The sequence below is a fragment of the Hippocampus bargibanti genome, linkage group LG22 (assembly GCF_051943395.1).
Source record: "Hippocampus bargibanti isolate YZ-2025 linkage group LG22, ASM5194339v1, whole genome shotgun sequence".
Classification (NCBI taxonomy): domain Eukaryota; kingdom Metazoa; phylum Chordata; class Actinopteri; order Syngnathiformes; family Syngnathidae; genus Hippocampus; species Hippocampus bargibanti.
The window spans coordinates 4,697,694-4,714,598 of record NC_142755.1 but is presented as its reverse complement, the minus strand read 5'-3'; the positions used below and the strand labels follow the sequence as shown (position 1 = coordinate 4,714,598).

The 16,905-nt window shown below is 37.9% G+C and overlaps 1 protein-coding gene across 1 annotated transcript in view; it reads left to right on the top strand.

Moving 5' to 3' along the window:
• foxp2 (forkhead box P2) overlaps positions 1–16,905 on the top strand; it is a 95,848-nt gene that overhangs the window by 64,112 nt on the left and 14,831 nt on the right. Inside the window, 8 exon segments of the mRNA XM_088989148.1 lie at positions 743–880; positions 3,546–3,635; positions 4,557–4,576; positions 4,578–4,747; positions 5,672–5,957; positions 7,870–7,974; positions 14,692–14,779; positions 16,464–16,547. Of these exon segments, the coding sequence (XP_088845274.1) occupies positions 743–880; positions 3,546–3,635; positions 4,557–4,576; positions 4,578–4,747; positions 5,672–5,957; positions 7,870–7,974; positions 14,692–14,779; positions 16,464–16,547 (981 nt within the window).

The following is a 16,905-nucleotide window of genomic DNA, read 5'->3' as shown; positions in this document are numbered from 1 at the left end:
GAATTTGTCCACAGCAAAAAAATAATTTGAATTTTTGTTCTTACGATATATGTTTATAAAAAAATATTATGATATTGTTATTTTATTGTATTTTTTACCCAAGATGGCGGCGCGTGTCCACGCAGCGGCTTCAATCTCTCCCGGCAAATTGGCGTTTTCGTGTTTATTATGTTTGTTAAAGTTGTATGTCAAATATTTAAATGCTGTATGTCATGTATATTAGCATATTTGACAATAAAGCTGACTTTAACTTTGATTATGACGGGAAAAAAAAAATAATTGAACTTATTTCAAAATAAAATTCCACTTAACCGGAACGTATCTTCTCGGAACGTTTGTTTCTTCTCGAGACTTTTCGCACTGACTGTTTTCTCTGTGTTTGGTTTTACCAGTAGCGATATTTGTTATCATTAGCATTCCTGCTAATATTTAATAACGGAAACAAAATTGTTGCGTTTCCAGAACAAACTTTCTTGTTTGCCGTCCACATCTATATATGTGTGAAAATCGTACAGAATACAGCAAAATACGGCCAGTTGACAAGTAGGTGATGGGAAAACCGAATATAGGCTACATGCTAATTAAGCTCCGTGTCTATTTTCGCTAGCTTCCTTTTCCCCCCAATGGGAATGACGAAGAAAATAAGAATGGCGCAACCCCCACCTGTCTTACCGCCTGACCCGATCTCGAAAACCAAACCAAAAATGTCCCTTCCTCACATCTCATCTCCGTCTCTTCGCAGGTTCCAGCCTCAGTGGCCATGATGAGTCCCCAGGTGATCACGCCACAACAGATGCAGCAGATCCTCCAGCAGCAGGTGCTCTCTCCCCAGCAGCTCCAGGCCCTCCTCCAACAGCAGCAGGCGGTCATGCTGCAGCAGGTGAATAGAGTCAAAAAAAAAACTCGGGAGATCCAAACGTGAATGAATAACAATACTATCTGGATGCCTAGCTAGCTATCTATTTGCTATCTATTAGCTGTCTAGCTGGCTATATATTAGCTATCTAGCTAGGTAATTGCTATCGAGCTGGCTAGCTATTATAAAATTGTTAAAATAATAAATACTCAATGTTCTGGCTAGCTAGCCAAGTATTAGCTAGCTGGATATCTTTCTTTTAGCTAGCTAGCTATTTGAGTCAGGAAACATATTAGCTATCTAGATAGCTTGCTATCTATAAGCTATCGATTAGCTAGCTAGCTAGCTTTCTATCTAGTTGAGTTACCGTTTGTTGTCGTAATTTTGGTGACGCTATCATCTTTAGGTGGTCACTTAAACATAAAGGTGAAAGATGTTCTTGTCATATGCTAGCTATCTGGCTATCTATTAGCTATCGATCCAGCTGGCTGGCTATCTATTAGCTAGATAGCTAGCTGGCTATCTATTAGCTAGCTAGCGAGCTAGCTGGCTATCTAATAGCTATCGATCCAGCTAGCTGGCTATCTATTAGCTATCTAGTAGCTAACTAGCTAGTTAGCTGGCTATCTATTGGCTATCCATTGGCGACCTGGCTAGCTAGCTGACTATCTATTAGCTATCTATTAGCTTGCTAGCTATTTGTTTATTTGAGTTATTCCGGGTTGAGTGAACGCTGGCGTGTGTGGCTGCCGCTGCTCACCCACAGAGAAACAGATACTGTGACTGTAAAGGCGCTTATAAATTAAATGTATTATTATTATTATTATTATTATTGTAAACGCTATGCTAGCCCAAGGAAAATTAGCATCGGTGTGAGAATGTAAACACACGTTGCGTCTTCCAAACAAACAAAAAAAGCCCATTTGTTAAAGCTGTCAATTACTGCCAAAGGGCAGCGTTACCCCCCCCACCCAACCCCGCCCACCTGCACTAAAACCAACACGCCGCTCGCTACGTCCGTCCTTGACATACTTTTTTACCAACAAGGGATCTGAAATTGCCTAGCTTGTTCCGCCTCGCCTCTAATTAAGCATCTCCCGCGTGTCGAGGGTTCAATTCCCCCGTCTGGTTACGGCGGGCCAGCTGCCGAGTGACACCGTAGGTGACGCTCCGTGTAACGTTTGGAAGCGCGGTTGGTGTCAGAGTTGACGCGCGTTTCTCATTTGCGGATTTGATTAAGGGAAGGGGGATTTTTTATAATTAAGATTGTCACTTATCGCGATGGTTTGTCTTTATTACCGGACTTTGAGGTACTTTAGCCTTCCATTATTCATCGAGGCGGAAATACATTTCGGTACAATGCGAGCTGGAGACGAATTGACCAGAGCATGACTTCGCTATCCGTCATGGATTAGCATCTTTAGCGCTAACGGCTTGTTTGCTTGTGGTCGATATTTTTGTTTTTGGCCAACTTGTATGTAGTTCAACAAAGATTCATGTGAGTGCAGGAATTTAGCATGCGCCCTATGCAAAATTCCATACAAAGTAAAAAAACACGATGATATAATGTATCGTCATTATTTTTTTCTTTTTTTTACTATTTAATGTATCGCAATATTTTTTTACTGTATAATGTATCACCATTTGTAATTTTTTTAACTATATAATATATCGGCATTTTAATTTTTTAACTAAAAAACGTATTGCATTTAATTTTTTAAAACGAACGTATCGCAATTTTAATTTTTTTTTCAATAAAATAATATATCAGCATTTCATTTTTTAAACTATACAATGTATCACAATTTTCATATTTTTTTTAACAAAATAAAGTATCACCATTCACATTTTTTTTCACTATATAATTTGCCGCCGTACAATTTTTTTAACTATATAATGTATCAGAATTTTAATATTTTTTAAACAAAATAATGTATCGATATTTGATATTTTTTTAAACTATTTAACATATCGCCATTTTAAATTTTTTTTCAACAAATAATGTATCACCATTTACATTTTTTTAAACTATACAATGTATCACAATTTTAATTTTTTTAAGTATATTAGTATATTATATATCATTTTTATTTTTTTAGCAAAATTATGTAGCACCATTTCATTTTTTTAAAACTATATGATGTATTGGCATTACATTTTTTTAATCGCCATTAATATATCGCCATTTTCGTATTTTGTTTATCAATATAATATATCGCCATTTTAAGTTTTTTTCACTATATAATGTATCGCTATTTTGCTATTTTTTTTCACAAAAAAATATAGCGCCATTTTAAATATATTTTTTAAGATTATGTGTCACCATTTTCATTTTTTTAACAATATATCGACATTTTACTATCTTTTTCACAAAATAATAATCGCTATTTTAATTTTTTTAACTAAAATATATCGCCATTTTAATAATTTTTTGAACAAAATAATAATATAAAAATAATATTTTTTTTTAAAACTATATAATGTATCGGCATTTATATTATTTTTTATCTATATACAGTAATGTATGAGCACAAAAAAAAACCTAGAGAATGTATCGCCATTTTTTTCAAAATCAATGCAAATATCTCCGCTGTACGTTTCGAGACTAAAAATATGTCCTCACATATGAAAGCAAATTTAAAGACGTTGCACTTTTACGCCTTAACCCTGCGCGTTTTTTTGTGCTCAGCAACACCTGCAGGAGTTTTATAAGAAACAGCAGGAGCAGCTTCATCTGCAGCTCCTCCAACATCAGCATCCTGGCAAACAGGCTAAAGAGGTATTTTGTATTCATTTATGTATTTATTTGTGTATTTATTTATTTTTGTATTTATTTTTGTATTTATTTATGTATTTATTTATCTATTTATGTATGTATTTATTTAATCATTCATTCGGGAAGGTGTGTCCTTCGGCCTTCATCAATCCATGCTACTTAATGCAGCGTGTTCGGCTATTGAAAATGTTGTCGCGCAACAACAACAACAACAATTTATCGTGAGGAAATGGAAATGCGGACTCATGAGCGTCCAAGTTGCACCGGGCGGCGCTCGTCAATCACCTTGACGGACAGTCAATGCAAATCGCTGGCTGATCAGAGAAGAAATACGTTCAAATTGAGCAGAAAACTGCATCTTTTTCTCTCTCTGTTTCTTCAAGTAGACCATTACTTAGCCCCCCCCGCCCCCAATCCCCTTTACACTCCGCCCACTCCCTCAACAGGAAGCGGCCCGGCGGCCTCCCTACGGCTTTGTTTCTGTTTGGATTTGTAAATTGTTTTATTTATTTTTTTTTTGCCGGCGTGAAATATGGAATAGAAATTGTTCCCTTATTTCTCCAGAGGAGGTTGGATGGGATGGGAGGAGGCGATTCCCCACCCCCACCCCCACATGCCGCTTCATTATGCAGCAGGTTCTTTCCGCGTTTTTCCTTTTTTTAATCGTGACACAGAGTGAAATGCTCGTGCGTGCAAGGAGAGGTCGTAGTTCTCTATTTTTGCCCCCCCTTCCAAAAGAAATAAAGAAAAAATAATTTAAAATAACTAGTTTCCTTTGACAGTATGTTTATTTGCTGTTTACATTTACAAAACTATTTCTTTTCTTTTTTTTATACCACTTTTGGACTTTTCCCTAACTCGAGGAGTTACTTTTAGCACAACTGAAGCTAATTCTCCCCATCCTCCACCCCCCTTTCACAACAGCAACAGCAGCAGCAGCAGCAGCAAACAGCAGCTGGCTGCCCAGCAGCTCGTCTTCCAGCAGCAGCTCCTGCAGATGCAGCAGCTCCAGCAGCAGCAACACCTGCTCAATATGCAGCGGCAGGGCCTGCTATCGCTGCCCGGGCCCGCTCCCGGCCAGGCCGCCCTGCCCGGACAGACCTTGCCCCCCTCAGGTAAGCCGTCTTATCGCTAACTTTGCTAGCCGATGGCGCTAAAACCTTCCGTATTCTCATTTTGTGTACGTGTTGTCTGTTCCTGAGCGCTCCATCACCTACTACGCTATTTTAGGAACGTTTTTGTCAGGTGGTCATTCGTCACCAAAATATCACGTCAGCGGTGATATCGACGTGTCATTGGAGGATAAATTTGGGCGGGGCTAAGTGTGTGGTCACATTGTACCTCGACTTTGTCGTCATCGTTAGCTGGTTGGCTGATCTCAGGAAGAAAAAAAACTCGATTTGTCATTAGTGGCTATCTATTGGCTATCTAGAAAGATATCTATTAGCTATCTACAGTATCCTAGCTAGCTAACTATTAGCCAGCTAGCTAGGTTTCTGTCTGGCTATCTAGCTAACGGAAAATGCGACTTTTCAACGACTGGCTAACTGGCTATCAATTAGCTCTCTGGCTGTCTAGCTGGCTATGTGGCTATCTATCCAGCTATCTATTAGCTAACTATCTACAGTATCTATGTGGCTATCCAGCTGGCTATCTATTATCTATCAGTTCTGAAGTAAAAGTTATCTGGCTAGATAGCTTTCTATTAGGTGTCTGGCTATATAGCTGGCTATATATTAGCTATCTATCCAGCTATGTATTAACTATCTTGCTAATGGATAGATGGCTATTAGCTAGCTAGATTTATATTATATATCTGTCTATCTAGCTGTCTATCAGCTATCTAGCTGTCTATCAATTAGCTATCTAGCTAGCTATCTATTAGTTATCTAGCTATCTAGCTAGCTGGATATTAGTTAGCTAGCTAGCTTTTTATCTGAGTGAACGCTGCAACGTGTGGCTGCCGCTTCTCACCCACAGAAAAACCTATCCTGTGACTGTAGAGTGAGCTTGAAAGTTTTGAAAATTTTCCTCTCCAGCCGGTTTGAGCCCGGCGGAGCTCCAGCAGTTATGGAAAGACGTGGCCGGGGCGGGTCACTGCATGGAGGATAACGGCATCAAACATGGCGGCGTCAACAACAATGGCGGCCCCCGCGGTTTGGACCTTTCCACCAACAACCACGTCAACGGCAACGGCAGCAGCAACTGCAACTCCTCCTCGACTACCTCCTCTTCCAGCCCTCTCAAAGCGTCGCCGCCTATCTCGCACCATTCCAACGGACAGTCGCCCGTTCTCAACCACAGACGGGAACGAGAGAGAGACAGGTACACACATCAATGAAATGTGTTAAAAAAAAAAAACAAGAAGAATACAAGATAAAACATATCTGCTTGTTTTCTTTACAACTTTACACCGGGGGAGTTATTTGTTCTGGTTCAAACGTTGTTAGCGACATGGAAAACACGATGTTTTGTTTATTTGTTTCATAGTTGATCACAAAACAACATAAAAAAAAAACGGTTTCGTTCTCCCTCAGGAGCGCTCGTTGCGTTGCGCAGCACTTAAGCTCCCATTTCGGATATCAAAAGCGAGTAAAGGAAAAGGCACTGCGGCGAACACACACATAACAACAAACCTCACCGGCAGACAAGAGGAGATAACACCCCCTCCTCGCACCCCCTCTTCCTCCTTACACCACCCGTACATTAAGTATTTAGTTATATCTGCCGCTTTTAGAAAAAAAAAAACTACCTCCCATGCTTGCTTGTCATGTAAACAGAATACATGATGCCTTGAGTGGCGTTTCCAGGATGTTTATCCTTGTGATGGCGTGTTTTATGAATGCAACCCCCCCCCCCTTGCCGAAAACTGACTCCTCACATATCGCCTGCATGCATTATTCAAAAGCTTTACTTGGGCGATATTATAATAAGGCCTTTACGGGTTCGCCGTTCGCAGGTGGAAGTGTCGCGTAATTGGTTTACAGTAGATGCTATCGACGTGGCGGCAACCGGATGGAGAAAACGACTTTATCTAGCTGCGTCTCGAGAGGGGGTGGGGTGGGGGGGGGGGGGGGGGGCTGGTAATGATCGAACGAGGGGTATTGCCAGAAACGCTGCTTACCGATCGATGCGGGGTAAGCCCTCCGTGCGTAAGCGAAGTCGGCCGAAAGGTTAAACTTGTCATCTTGGATCGGATGAACTTCTCCGTTGTACAGTGATGTCTCAGTTTACGAACTTAATTGGTTCCCAGAAAGTGTTTTAAGGCAAAAAGTGTGTCTTCCAAACATTAATTTCCTATAGGAAAGCATTCAAAATGAGAATAATCCGTTCCCAGGTCCCCATAGAACATACTTTTCTACTAAATAATCCTTAAAAATAAGCAAAATATGCCTTATTTTATGTATAAGTCTGCTATTGTATTCATTTTAAGTCTAAGCGCGAAGAAATTGTTCTATCAAACCGTTAGCCACACTGTATACACTAACGATAATATAGTAATACCTCAGCTCATAAATGTAATTGGTTCCCAGAAATGCGAAAAGTTCATCTGCCACACATTTATTTCCCATTAGAAATCATTAAAAATAAAACATAATTTTCTCCTAAATAAGCCTTAAAACTACGCAAAATCTACCTTATTTTATGTCAAATAAGTCTGATATTGTATTGTAATTAAATAAACTGTACTATATAATAGTCATTTTATTTACGTTTGTGATGGTTGTTGATGTAGTTGCCTCTTGTATGATATCCGAGTGCAGTTGCCGTGCTTTCTTGGCGATAATACCCTCACACACTATCCCCTGCTAGCTGCTTTTCTTTAATCCAAATCAACAGACGTTTTTCAACCTCTTCTATTGCCTGAGATCGTTGCTTAGACAACACAGTAACACCCTTAGCCACACGTAGCAATGGTCGACTTAGCATACTGGTACTGGGACGGGAAGTCACACAAACGCACAAATGGTTGTGGAAAAGTAGTCCGGAAACCAAAGTGGCTCTGTTCGGCCGTGTGGTTTGGTGTTCTTCCGCCGAAAACTAGTCCGCCAGCCACCGTGAGCGCTCCGTGTGTTTCCCGAAAACTAGTTTGTATGCCAAGATTATATTTTCGCAAATTTAATGTTCGTAAGGCGAAAGGTTTTTTTAGCTAAAGCATTCGTAAACAGAGGTATCACTGTAGTTGGTTCTGTTTGTCGTTTTTAACATCACATTCTCACGTCGTTATTCTACGCAGTTCACATCACGAAGAAAACGGAAGCTGCCATTCCTTGTACGGCCATGGCGTGTGTAAGTGGCCCGGCTGCGAGAGCATCTGCGAGGACTTTGGACAATTTTTGAAGTAAGTTCTGTTCATAACTTACCATGTATCTCAACAAGCTAACGTTGCTACATTAAATTAGCCGATGCGGATCTGTGTCTTAAAACGTCCCCCGGGTGGAAAAGTAAACCAACCGCCATTCTAGGAATGGAATATATATGTATATATATACAGGTAACATTGGACTTACGACCAGCTCGACTTACGACCACCCGTACTTAAGACCCTGACCTCCAGACCCTATTTTTAAAATTTGAATTCTGCGCCTGACACCGCAACGCGCTAGCAGGCCGGTAACGCGTAGGACAGTTTTGGTTGGGCAGCCAGCATCTCACTCTCGCACAGCAATCGACCGTGTGATGGCACCAGAGGGGGGTAGTTTGCGTGTCATTTAGCCTCCGAGTCTCTATTCAACATTTTGAACGGATTTCGACTTACGACCATTTCGACTTACGACCATTTTTTAAATTATATTTCATTCATGAAATGTTTTTTTTCAAAAATTATAAAAATAATATTAATGTAAAATCATTTTTCAAAAATTCATACACACACATGTATGTGTATATATATATATATATATATATATATATATATATATATATATATATATATATATATATACATATATATATATATATATATATATATATATATTACATATATATATATATTATATACATATATATATATATGTATATATATATTTATCACAGATTTTTAGGCAGTACTATATTTTTTGTGTATGAAATAAAATAATTATATGTTTTTATACACAGTATATAATAATAATAAAAATAATTGTAATTTAATTAAATCTAATTATTGAAAAAAATACAAAATATATATATACATGCATGTGTGTATGTAAATGTTTTTTACATTATTTTAAAAGAATGTTTATTATTTATTATCATATACTGTATATATACAATACTGCCTAAAAATATGTGATCAAGCCATATATGTTTGTATATTTTTTTTATTATAAATTACAATTATTTTATTGTTTATTATCATTAAAAACTGTATACATATATGTATACGTTTTTCTTATATACCTACAAAAATATACAACGATACTGGCTAAAAATCTGCGATAAACGGTCGGTCCAAATGATGAAGGTCCTTTCCCCGTCACCACTTTGACCTTGTTGACAGGGTTCAGCCCGAACGACCCCGTACTCGGTCAACCGCGATCCATAACAAATGGCCTCGGCGGCGTGGAAGCGACTGATAGGCTTGCGGAGGAAGTCGTCAAAAGGCTAATGGCAACTCGCACGGCCGCACAGCGGTCTCCACAACAAAGGCCCCGCCATTCAATTGTTGTCACGGCGCGAGGCAGCGGAGCAAATGAACTCTTCATGCTCCATCAACAATTTAGTTAATTAGCTCATTTGTAATTGGCCGGCTTTGTTGCCGGGATGTCAGTGAGGGGACATCAAAAGAGGGAAGGTGTTTGCCGCGCTGACGATTACAGGTTATCACGCCGTCACTCACCCGTTCTCCCTCACTCGGGGAAGAAAAGCCGGGGAATGCTTTCATTTGAATATTCTAATTAGATTTGTAATTAACTGTGAAATAACGATCTGCCGTGTATTTTCCGACGGCCGTTAAGCATCCGCGTCCGGAGATTGTTGTGACTTGTATTTTATTTATTTATTTGCAGTCATAAGCCCAAAAACTCATCAGGCTCGTACGAATTAACCGTAATAAACTGTTTATTGGGCGAAACAGCCAGACAGTATATTAAGCCGCATTTTCACGCATTATCAACTCCCTTTTTTAGTGTGAATCTGAATTGACACACAAATGAATCAGAGGCAAATGTAAATGACAGTCGCAGCCTGACAACTGCCTTTGCGAGGTTATATATTGTAAACCGGATCTGAAATTGTGGGGAAAAAATATATATAATTAATGTGAAAGATGTCCTTTGATTTAGTCTTTTTTAGTATAAATTTAAAAAGTTTTTTTTGTTATATTTTGTTCATGAAATGTTTTTTTTTTCATAAAAAAAAAAATACATTTAAAATAATAAAAATCATTCTATTTTGTTATATTCTGTTCAGGATTTTTCTTCATAAAAAAAAATGAAAAAAATAAATTTAAAATATTAAAAATAATTATTTTCATTCCTTATTCGGAAGATTGAAAAGTTGTTGAAAAGTTGAATTTTTAAAATATTTTTTTCCTGATTTCCCCCCCCCCCATTTAAAAAAAAATAACAAAAATAATTTACATTTAAAATAATAAAAATAATTTATATATATAATTTATATTCATTCTCTTTTTGGAAGTTCGAAAAGTCATTGAAAAGTCGCATTTTCTTTTTTAAAATATTTCGTTAATGATTTTTTTTCATTAAAAAATGTAATTTAAAATAATATTAAAAATGTAATAAATAACAAAAATTAAAATAATTTATATTTCCATTCCCTAGGAAGATTGAAAAGTCATTAAAGTCGCATTTTCGTTTGTAAAATATTTCGTTAATTTTTTTCATATAAAATAAAATAATATTAAAAATGTAATAAATAACAAAAAAGAAGCACTAATGCTAATAAAAAAAAAAACATTTTTTTTGTAATCAAACCTATATTTGAAAAAAAGTCAAAATGACATAAAAGTAACCCCCTACAACCCCCCCCCCCAAAAAAAAAAACCCTCAAATCCTATCTATGTCGACCGACATCCATTGTCCTCACATCCATAGGCATCATGTGTCACTTGAGCCCGTTTCTGTGGTCCGGTGCAGGTAGCCGAGTTTGCCTTCCATCTTATGGGACGAACACACGCATGAGGAGGCAAACGCGTGATGGATTATCACCCCATCCTCATATCTTTGCATCACCTCGGTTCGCTTACTTAAAAACGGTTTGTATGCTCTGGGGATGTAGTGGAAGTAGCTTAGGGGGTTAGTTAGGAGACCCTTTGTGGGGGTGGCGGGAGGGGGGGACAACAGGTCAGATTTTGGGGTAAGCTGGGAAAGTGATGCGGAAGGTGTTACAAGGGGGGGGGGGGGAAGTGAGGCACCCAGTTGCAAGGTTGCCTGACAGTTTTTTTTCCCGCTTTACACAACATCACCCGCAACATAACAGAACAGTGACTCGCACCCCCTGAAACTCAACATAAAAACAAGCCGGCGATGAAGAAGGCGGGCTCGTCTCCGCAACAAAGATGGCTGCTAGGCGGCGTGCCTCCGAGCGGTGATCGTCGATGTCACGCGGAGGCTTTTCATGTTTTCCGGAGATGCCATTCGACTACACAGGCGTCGCCTTTTAAACGGGGTTACATAAAGCGGTTGTCGGATTTGGATGACAGTTTCCGTGAGGAGGGGGGAGTTAAGGGGGGGGGGTGTAATCGCTCGCTGTTGTCGCCCGCGATGCATTTAGTCATCTTTTGTTATGTCGCGCAGGTGGAACTTGTCGCCGTCGGCGGTTAAAAGCCTTCTTTTCAAGCCTTTTTTTCACCTGGAAAAGGGGTGTCTGCGACGTGGTGAGCGTGGCGAATCATCGCCTTCCGCCGCCAAAAGTCGTCCGTTCGCCGGCCTTATTACTGCCACTGATGTCAAAATGGCAAACTCAGTCCTCTAACCTGATGTCTGTGACCCGCCGCTAATTAAACCCACAAGGCTAGCAGCCAAGTGTCTCGCTATATAACACACATATACCCCCCCCCTCACACTCCCCCCGTAGCCCCTTGATAGTTGACTTTCCCCTCTACCCTTCCACATGTCTGCCGCACGGTGACAAGACCTTTAAAAAACGAGAAGGCCATTACTTATGCATTGCCGGCGTGTTCTTTGTGCACATATGGCGTACGCGTGCTACGGACGCTAGCATGGAGGGTGGCTGTGACGATACACACAATTAGCCTAGCACTAATCGTCATGTGGATTTATTATATACTACTACTACTACTACTAATAATAATAATACATTTAATTTATAAGCGCCTTTCAAAACTCTCAAGGTCACTTGACATTCACGGGATAAGTTTTTCTGCGGGTGAGCAGTGGCAGCCACCCGCGCCAGCGTTCACTCATCCCGGAAGTAACTCAAATAGATAGAAAGATAGCTAGCTAATAGATAGGTAATACATAGTTGGCTAGCTATATAGGTAATAGAAGGCTAGCTAGCTATATAGGTAATAGAGAGATAGCAAGCTATATAGCTATATAGGTAATATATAGATAGCAAGCTATATAGCTGTATAACTATATAGCTATATAGGTAATAGATAGCTACCTATATAGCTATGTAGATATATAGCTATATAGCTAATAGATAACTAGCTAGATAGCCAGCCAGCCAGCTAGATAGCTATAGAGGTAACATCCGAACTACGACAGAGTTCCGTTCCGACCAAACGGTCGTAAGTCAAAATGGTCGTAAGTCGAAATCCATTCAAAATGTTGTTAGCGCCGGAGTGGACGCTGATAGTTTGTATTTATAATGTATACAGATGTGTGTTAAGGGGGCGGGGCGGAGGGGTGGGGCCTGCTTTTAAGTGTTAAGGATGCCCTCACGAGTCTTAGTATACTTCCAATGCATTTGTGTGCAATTTTGATATTTTATTGGGATTTTTTTGTGACTTAGCAAGGTGTATTTGTTAACGATAGCTTGTGCATGCTACCCCCACACTTCGTCAAACCAACCCCAACCCCCCCACCCGCCCGTCTTGTGGAATTATGAACGCGCAGTCGGACATGCTGCCATTTTCAATATTTCATAAGTGTCATAATCTTCCCTGTAATCACTTGGCTAACTCGCGCAAGGTGGAAGCGTCGGCAAACACGCGGACGGCGGATTGAATTTTGTGGGGAAAAAAAAACAATTCTAGAAATCCCTTCCACGCCCACCCCTTCACCCCCCTCCCTTTTTTTTTTGTAATGAGCTATCTTTAGGGACGGCGAGCAGCGTGCGCCGCTGCTTTTTGAAGCAGCTGTAATTCATGACACACGCCATACATCAAGCGCATAAGATAGCGTTATGGGCAGCGGAATGAAAAAAAATGTGTGGGGGGGGGGGGGGGGGATATTTGCAACATTAGTTCTCCTCATCTTGCAAAGGGAGGGGCGTGATTAAATGATTAATGAAAAGCCCGCTATTCTGCGTGCACATCCTGAAACAGCAATTAGGTGTTGGGTTGCAGGAAACAAGCCGCTTCTTCTCATCCCTCATCTCCCAAATGCTTCCTTATTTTATTTTATTTTTTGTTGTTAATGAAACAACTGTTTGGTTACAGATGTTGCCCAGAAATATATATATATGCAGTATTTTTCAATATTTATAAATATTTTTAAATATATATATTCTTAAATATATTTTAAATATATATTTTTAAATATATATATTCTTAAATATATTTTAAATATATATTTTTAAATATATTTTTAAAATATATATTCTTAAATATATTTTAAATATATATTTTTAAATATATTTTTAAATATGTTTTAAATAAATATTTTTATTTATTTTTCATGTTTTAAATATAAATGTTTAAATATATTTTTAAATAGTTTTACATAAATATTTTTAAATATATTTCTAATATTTTTTAAATATATGTTTTAAATAAATATTTGTAAATATATTCTTAACATGTTTTAAATCTATATTTTAAATAAGTTTTAAATATATATTTTTCAATATGTTTTAAATATATATTTTTCAATATATTTTTCAATATGTTTTAAATATATATTTTAATTATATTTTTAAATATATTTTTATATACGAGGATGCATGTGACGCTTCATAGTTGCTCATATTTATTTTTATTTTTTTCCACCTCGGTATTTGTGTATATTAACTCATTCACCGCCATTCCCGAATGTGTTCGTTTTTTGTTTTGTTTTTTTTTTTGCGTGGGGGTGGTGACGATGAAGCACTGGTTAGACCTCTGGCTATGTTTTTGCCTTCCACAAGGGGGTAACATATGCCTTTTGTCCATGTTAGCGCTTTGTTACAGCTTCATCTGTTGTTAAATCACTATATAAATCAATATGTAATGTATTTTATACATCCGTCCCCATTTCAGACTCAAATAACTCCAGACATATATCATTTAGGAATTAACTATTTTAAGAGAGTCTAAGGTTTTTTACACTGAATTGAATGTTTGTCGTCTTAAAACTCAATATTCTGTGGTTCCTGGAATTTGAGTGACAATGCCAAAAACCCTGGCACTGGAGTGGACACATTTTTTGCACAGATGATTTCTAAAATATTATATTTTTTTTGCTGATGACGATATTTAGCATATCACCGATTAATCTGTCAATTTAAATTATGAGTGTGTATAGTGTCTTTTTCTCCTCCCCTGCTTGTAACTGCTCACCCCTCCCTTGTCTGCTGTAGAGAATTGAAAAACTGTTCATGCGACGCAACATTTTTTTCAGACAAAATCGGATCGAGAGGGAAGATGCTTTTCGTGCTTCAAAATATTGCCGCTGTTGAATACCGCGCATTGTTTTGCGCTAAACGCAAAGACAAAGGCGAGGCGCTGAGCCAGCTCCTTTTATACCCCCCCCCCCCCCCCTCGGGCTAAACTGGCACGGCCCCCTATTGTCATGTCCAAACGCCATCATGTTGCTTCTAATTACTTCGTTTGAGTGCGGAACAATGGCGCCCTAACGGGAACCCGTCGATAGTCACCCGCCAAATTCGCATTGAAGGTGATGTTGTGCTGAATCAGCGATTGTGTTCACCCCCCTCCGTCCCCCTGCAGGCACCTAAACAACGAGCACGCCCTGGACGATCGGAGCACGGCCCAATGTCGGGTGCAGATGCAAGTTGTACAGCAGCTGGAAATCCAAGTAAGTGCTGGCAAAGTCTGTCAATTTGTCTTGTCGTCGCTTGCGAAGGCTGAAAAAATGACAACCCGTCGGATGAAACAAAGCTAGCGCACAATAGGATCCTCGGGCCTGGTGGTAAAAAGCCATTACGGCTTTTTTAATTGAATTAAGCACGCTTTATTTTCCCGGCTTTTTTCTTGTTTCTTTCCAATTAATAGCGAAAGCGTCTCGCCCAGCCTGTCGCGTTAATTAACTGCACTTTGCACCTGAAGAACGCTCAAAAAGGAGGGAACTATTTTCAGTAGGTGGAGCGTGACCTTATTAAGAAGTCATGCCGGCGAGATAATGAGAGCGCTGATTGAGCGACGTTATTGCACGGCGCCGCTGACATCTGCTCGTCATTTGTGTTTCGGAAACAGGACGATGGATCTATTACAATGCACACGTTAGGGGAATTGTCACTAGCCTGTTTTATTTGTAGTTAGTTATGTATTTATTATTATTTTTATTTGTGTGTATTTTTTATGTGTTTGTGTTTAGTTGAATTTTTTGTTTTAGTTTTATTATTGTTAAATTTTAGTTATTTATATCTATATATTTATATTTATATTTATATCTATTTATATTTATATTTATATTTATATCTGTATATTTATATATTTATTATCTACATATATATTATCTATTTATTTTTTTATCTGTATATTTATTTATTTATTTATATTTGTTTATTGTGTTCATGTATTAGTTTAATTTTAGTTTACGTTTTAGTTTTATTGTGGTTATTTTTATTTATTATAATTTTTTATATTTTTACATTTTTCTATTTTTTATTTTATTTTGTTTTAGTTTGTATTTTTATCTTGTTATCTTTTTATATTTTATTCATTTATAGTGTTTATGTATTTATGTATTGAGATAAATTTTTAGTTAGTTTTAGTTTTTTGTTTTAGTTTTATTATTACTAATTGTAATTGTAATTAATTGTATTTTTATTTTTAATTTCTAACGTATTTGTTATTTATTATTATTATTATTATTATTTTATTATTACTATTATTAATTTATTTTTGTTATCTGTTATTCGGTATTTTTTTAATTCATCTTATTTTATTTCATTTTTTGTATTTTTATATTTTCATATGCTAACATTTTCTTTTCTTTGAGGTGTAATTGTTATATTTATTTATTGTGTTTATTTGTTGTTTATTTGTTGTGTATATGCATTGATTTATTGTGTTTACATATTTAGTTTAATTTGTTTTCTTGTTATTTTTTATTTATTTTTTTGTTTTTATATTTTTCTTTTAATATTTATATATTTTTACATTTATTTTATTTATTTATTTTTGTTTTTTTTTATATGAGGCCTTCCTCAAAGTACGTTGATATGTGATATTTCGCAACATGACTTAGATTGATGATTAGCCACCGCTAACAGGACTTAGCACGCCGGCTTCGCCTCCCGTCATAATTTTCGAAAGACCCCCCTCGCCAGCTGCAGGCCGCTTCCCCGTCCCCTTAACAGTGTCCAGGAGACTCGAATCCCACCTCATTATTCGCCTCGTCACCGTCAGATCCTCTCGGCTGACCTAAATTCCGCCATTGACGCCGTTTGTTTTCGCCCGACTTGTCCGCATCATGTGTTTTTTTTTTTCAAATCACTTTTGAACTTCATTTCCGTCTCCTTCTGTGTCTCGAACAGCTTTCCAAAGAACGCGAGCGTCTTCAGGCGATGATGAACCACTTGCACATGCAGCCCTCCGAACCCAAGTCATCTCCCAAACCAGTGAGTGCATATTGCTCCGTAAACACGCCGCCGTCGAGTGACGACGTAATGGGATTTATATCGCCCGCTTCTAGCATTCTGACGACAACTTTGCAAGTATATTTAGATGACCAAAAAAGAAACCCAGCGTGAAGACCCGTGATAGATATAACCGCCAAAACAACCTGTTAGCTGCATGATTGAGCCCCTCGCGCTCACACGTTGTCATTTCGCCAACAAATTATAGCTGAAGATAGCGACTGAATTCCGATAACGACGCACAATTTTGTCCAAAATTGGTCCCGTGCGACGATTTGCTCTCGAACGTGTTTATTTCCCAAATGTTTTTCGGCTTCCAATTGTACGCATTGAAATATTG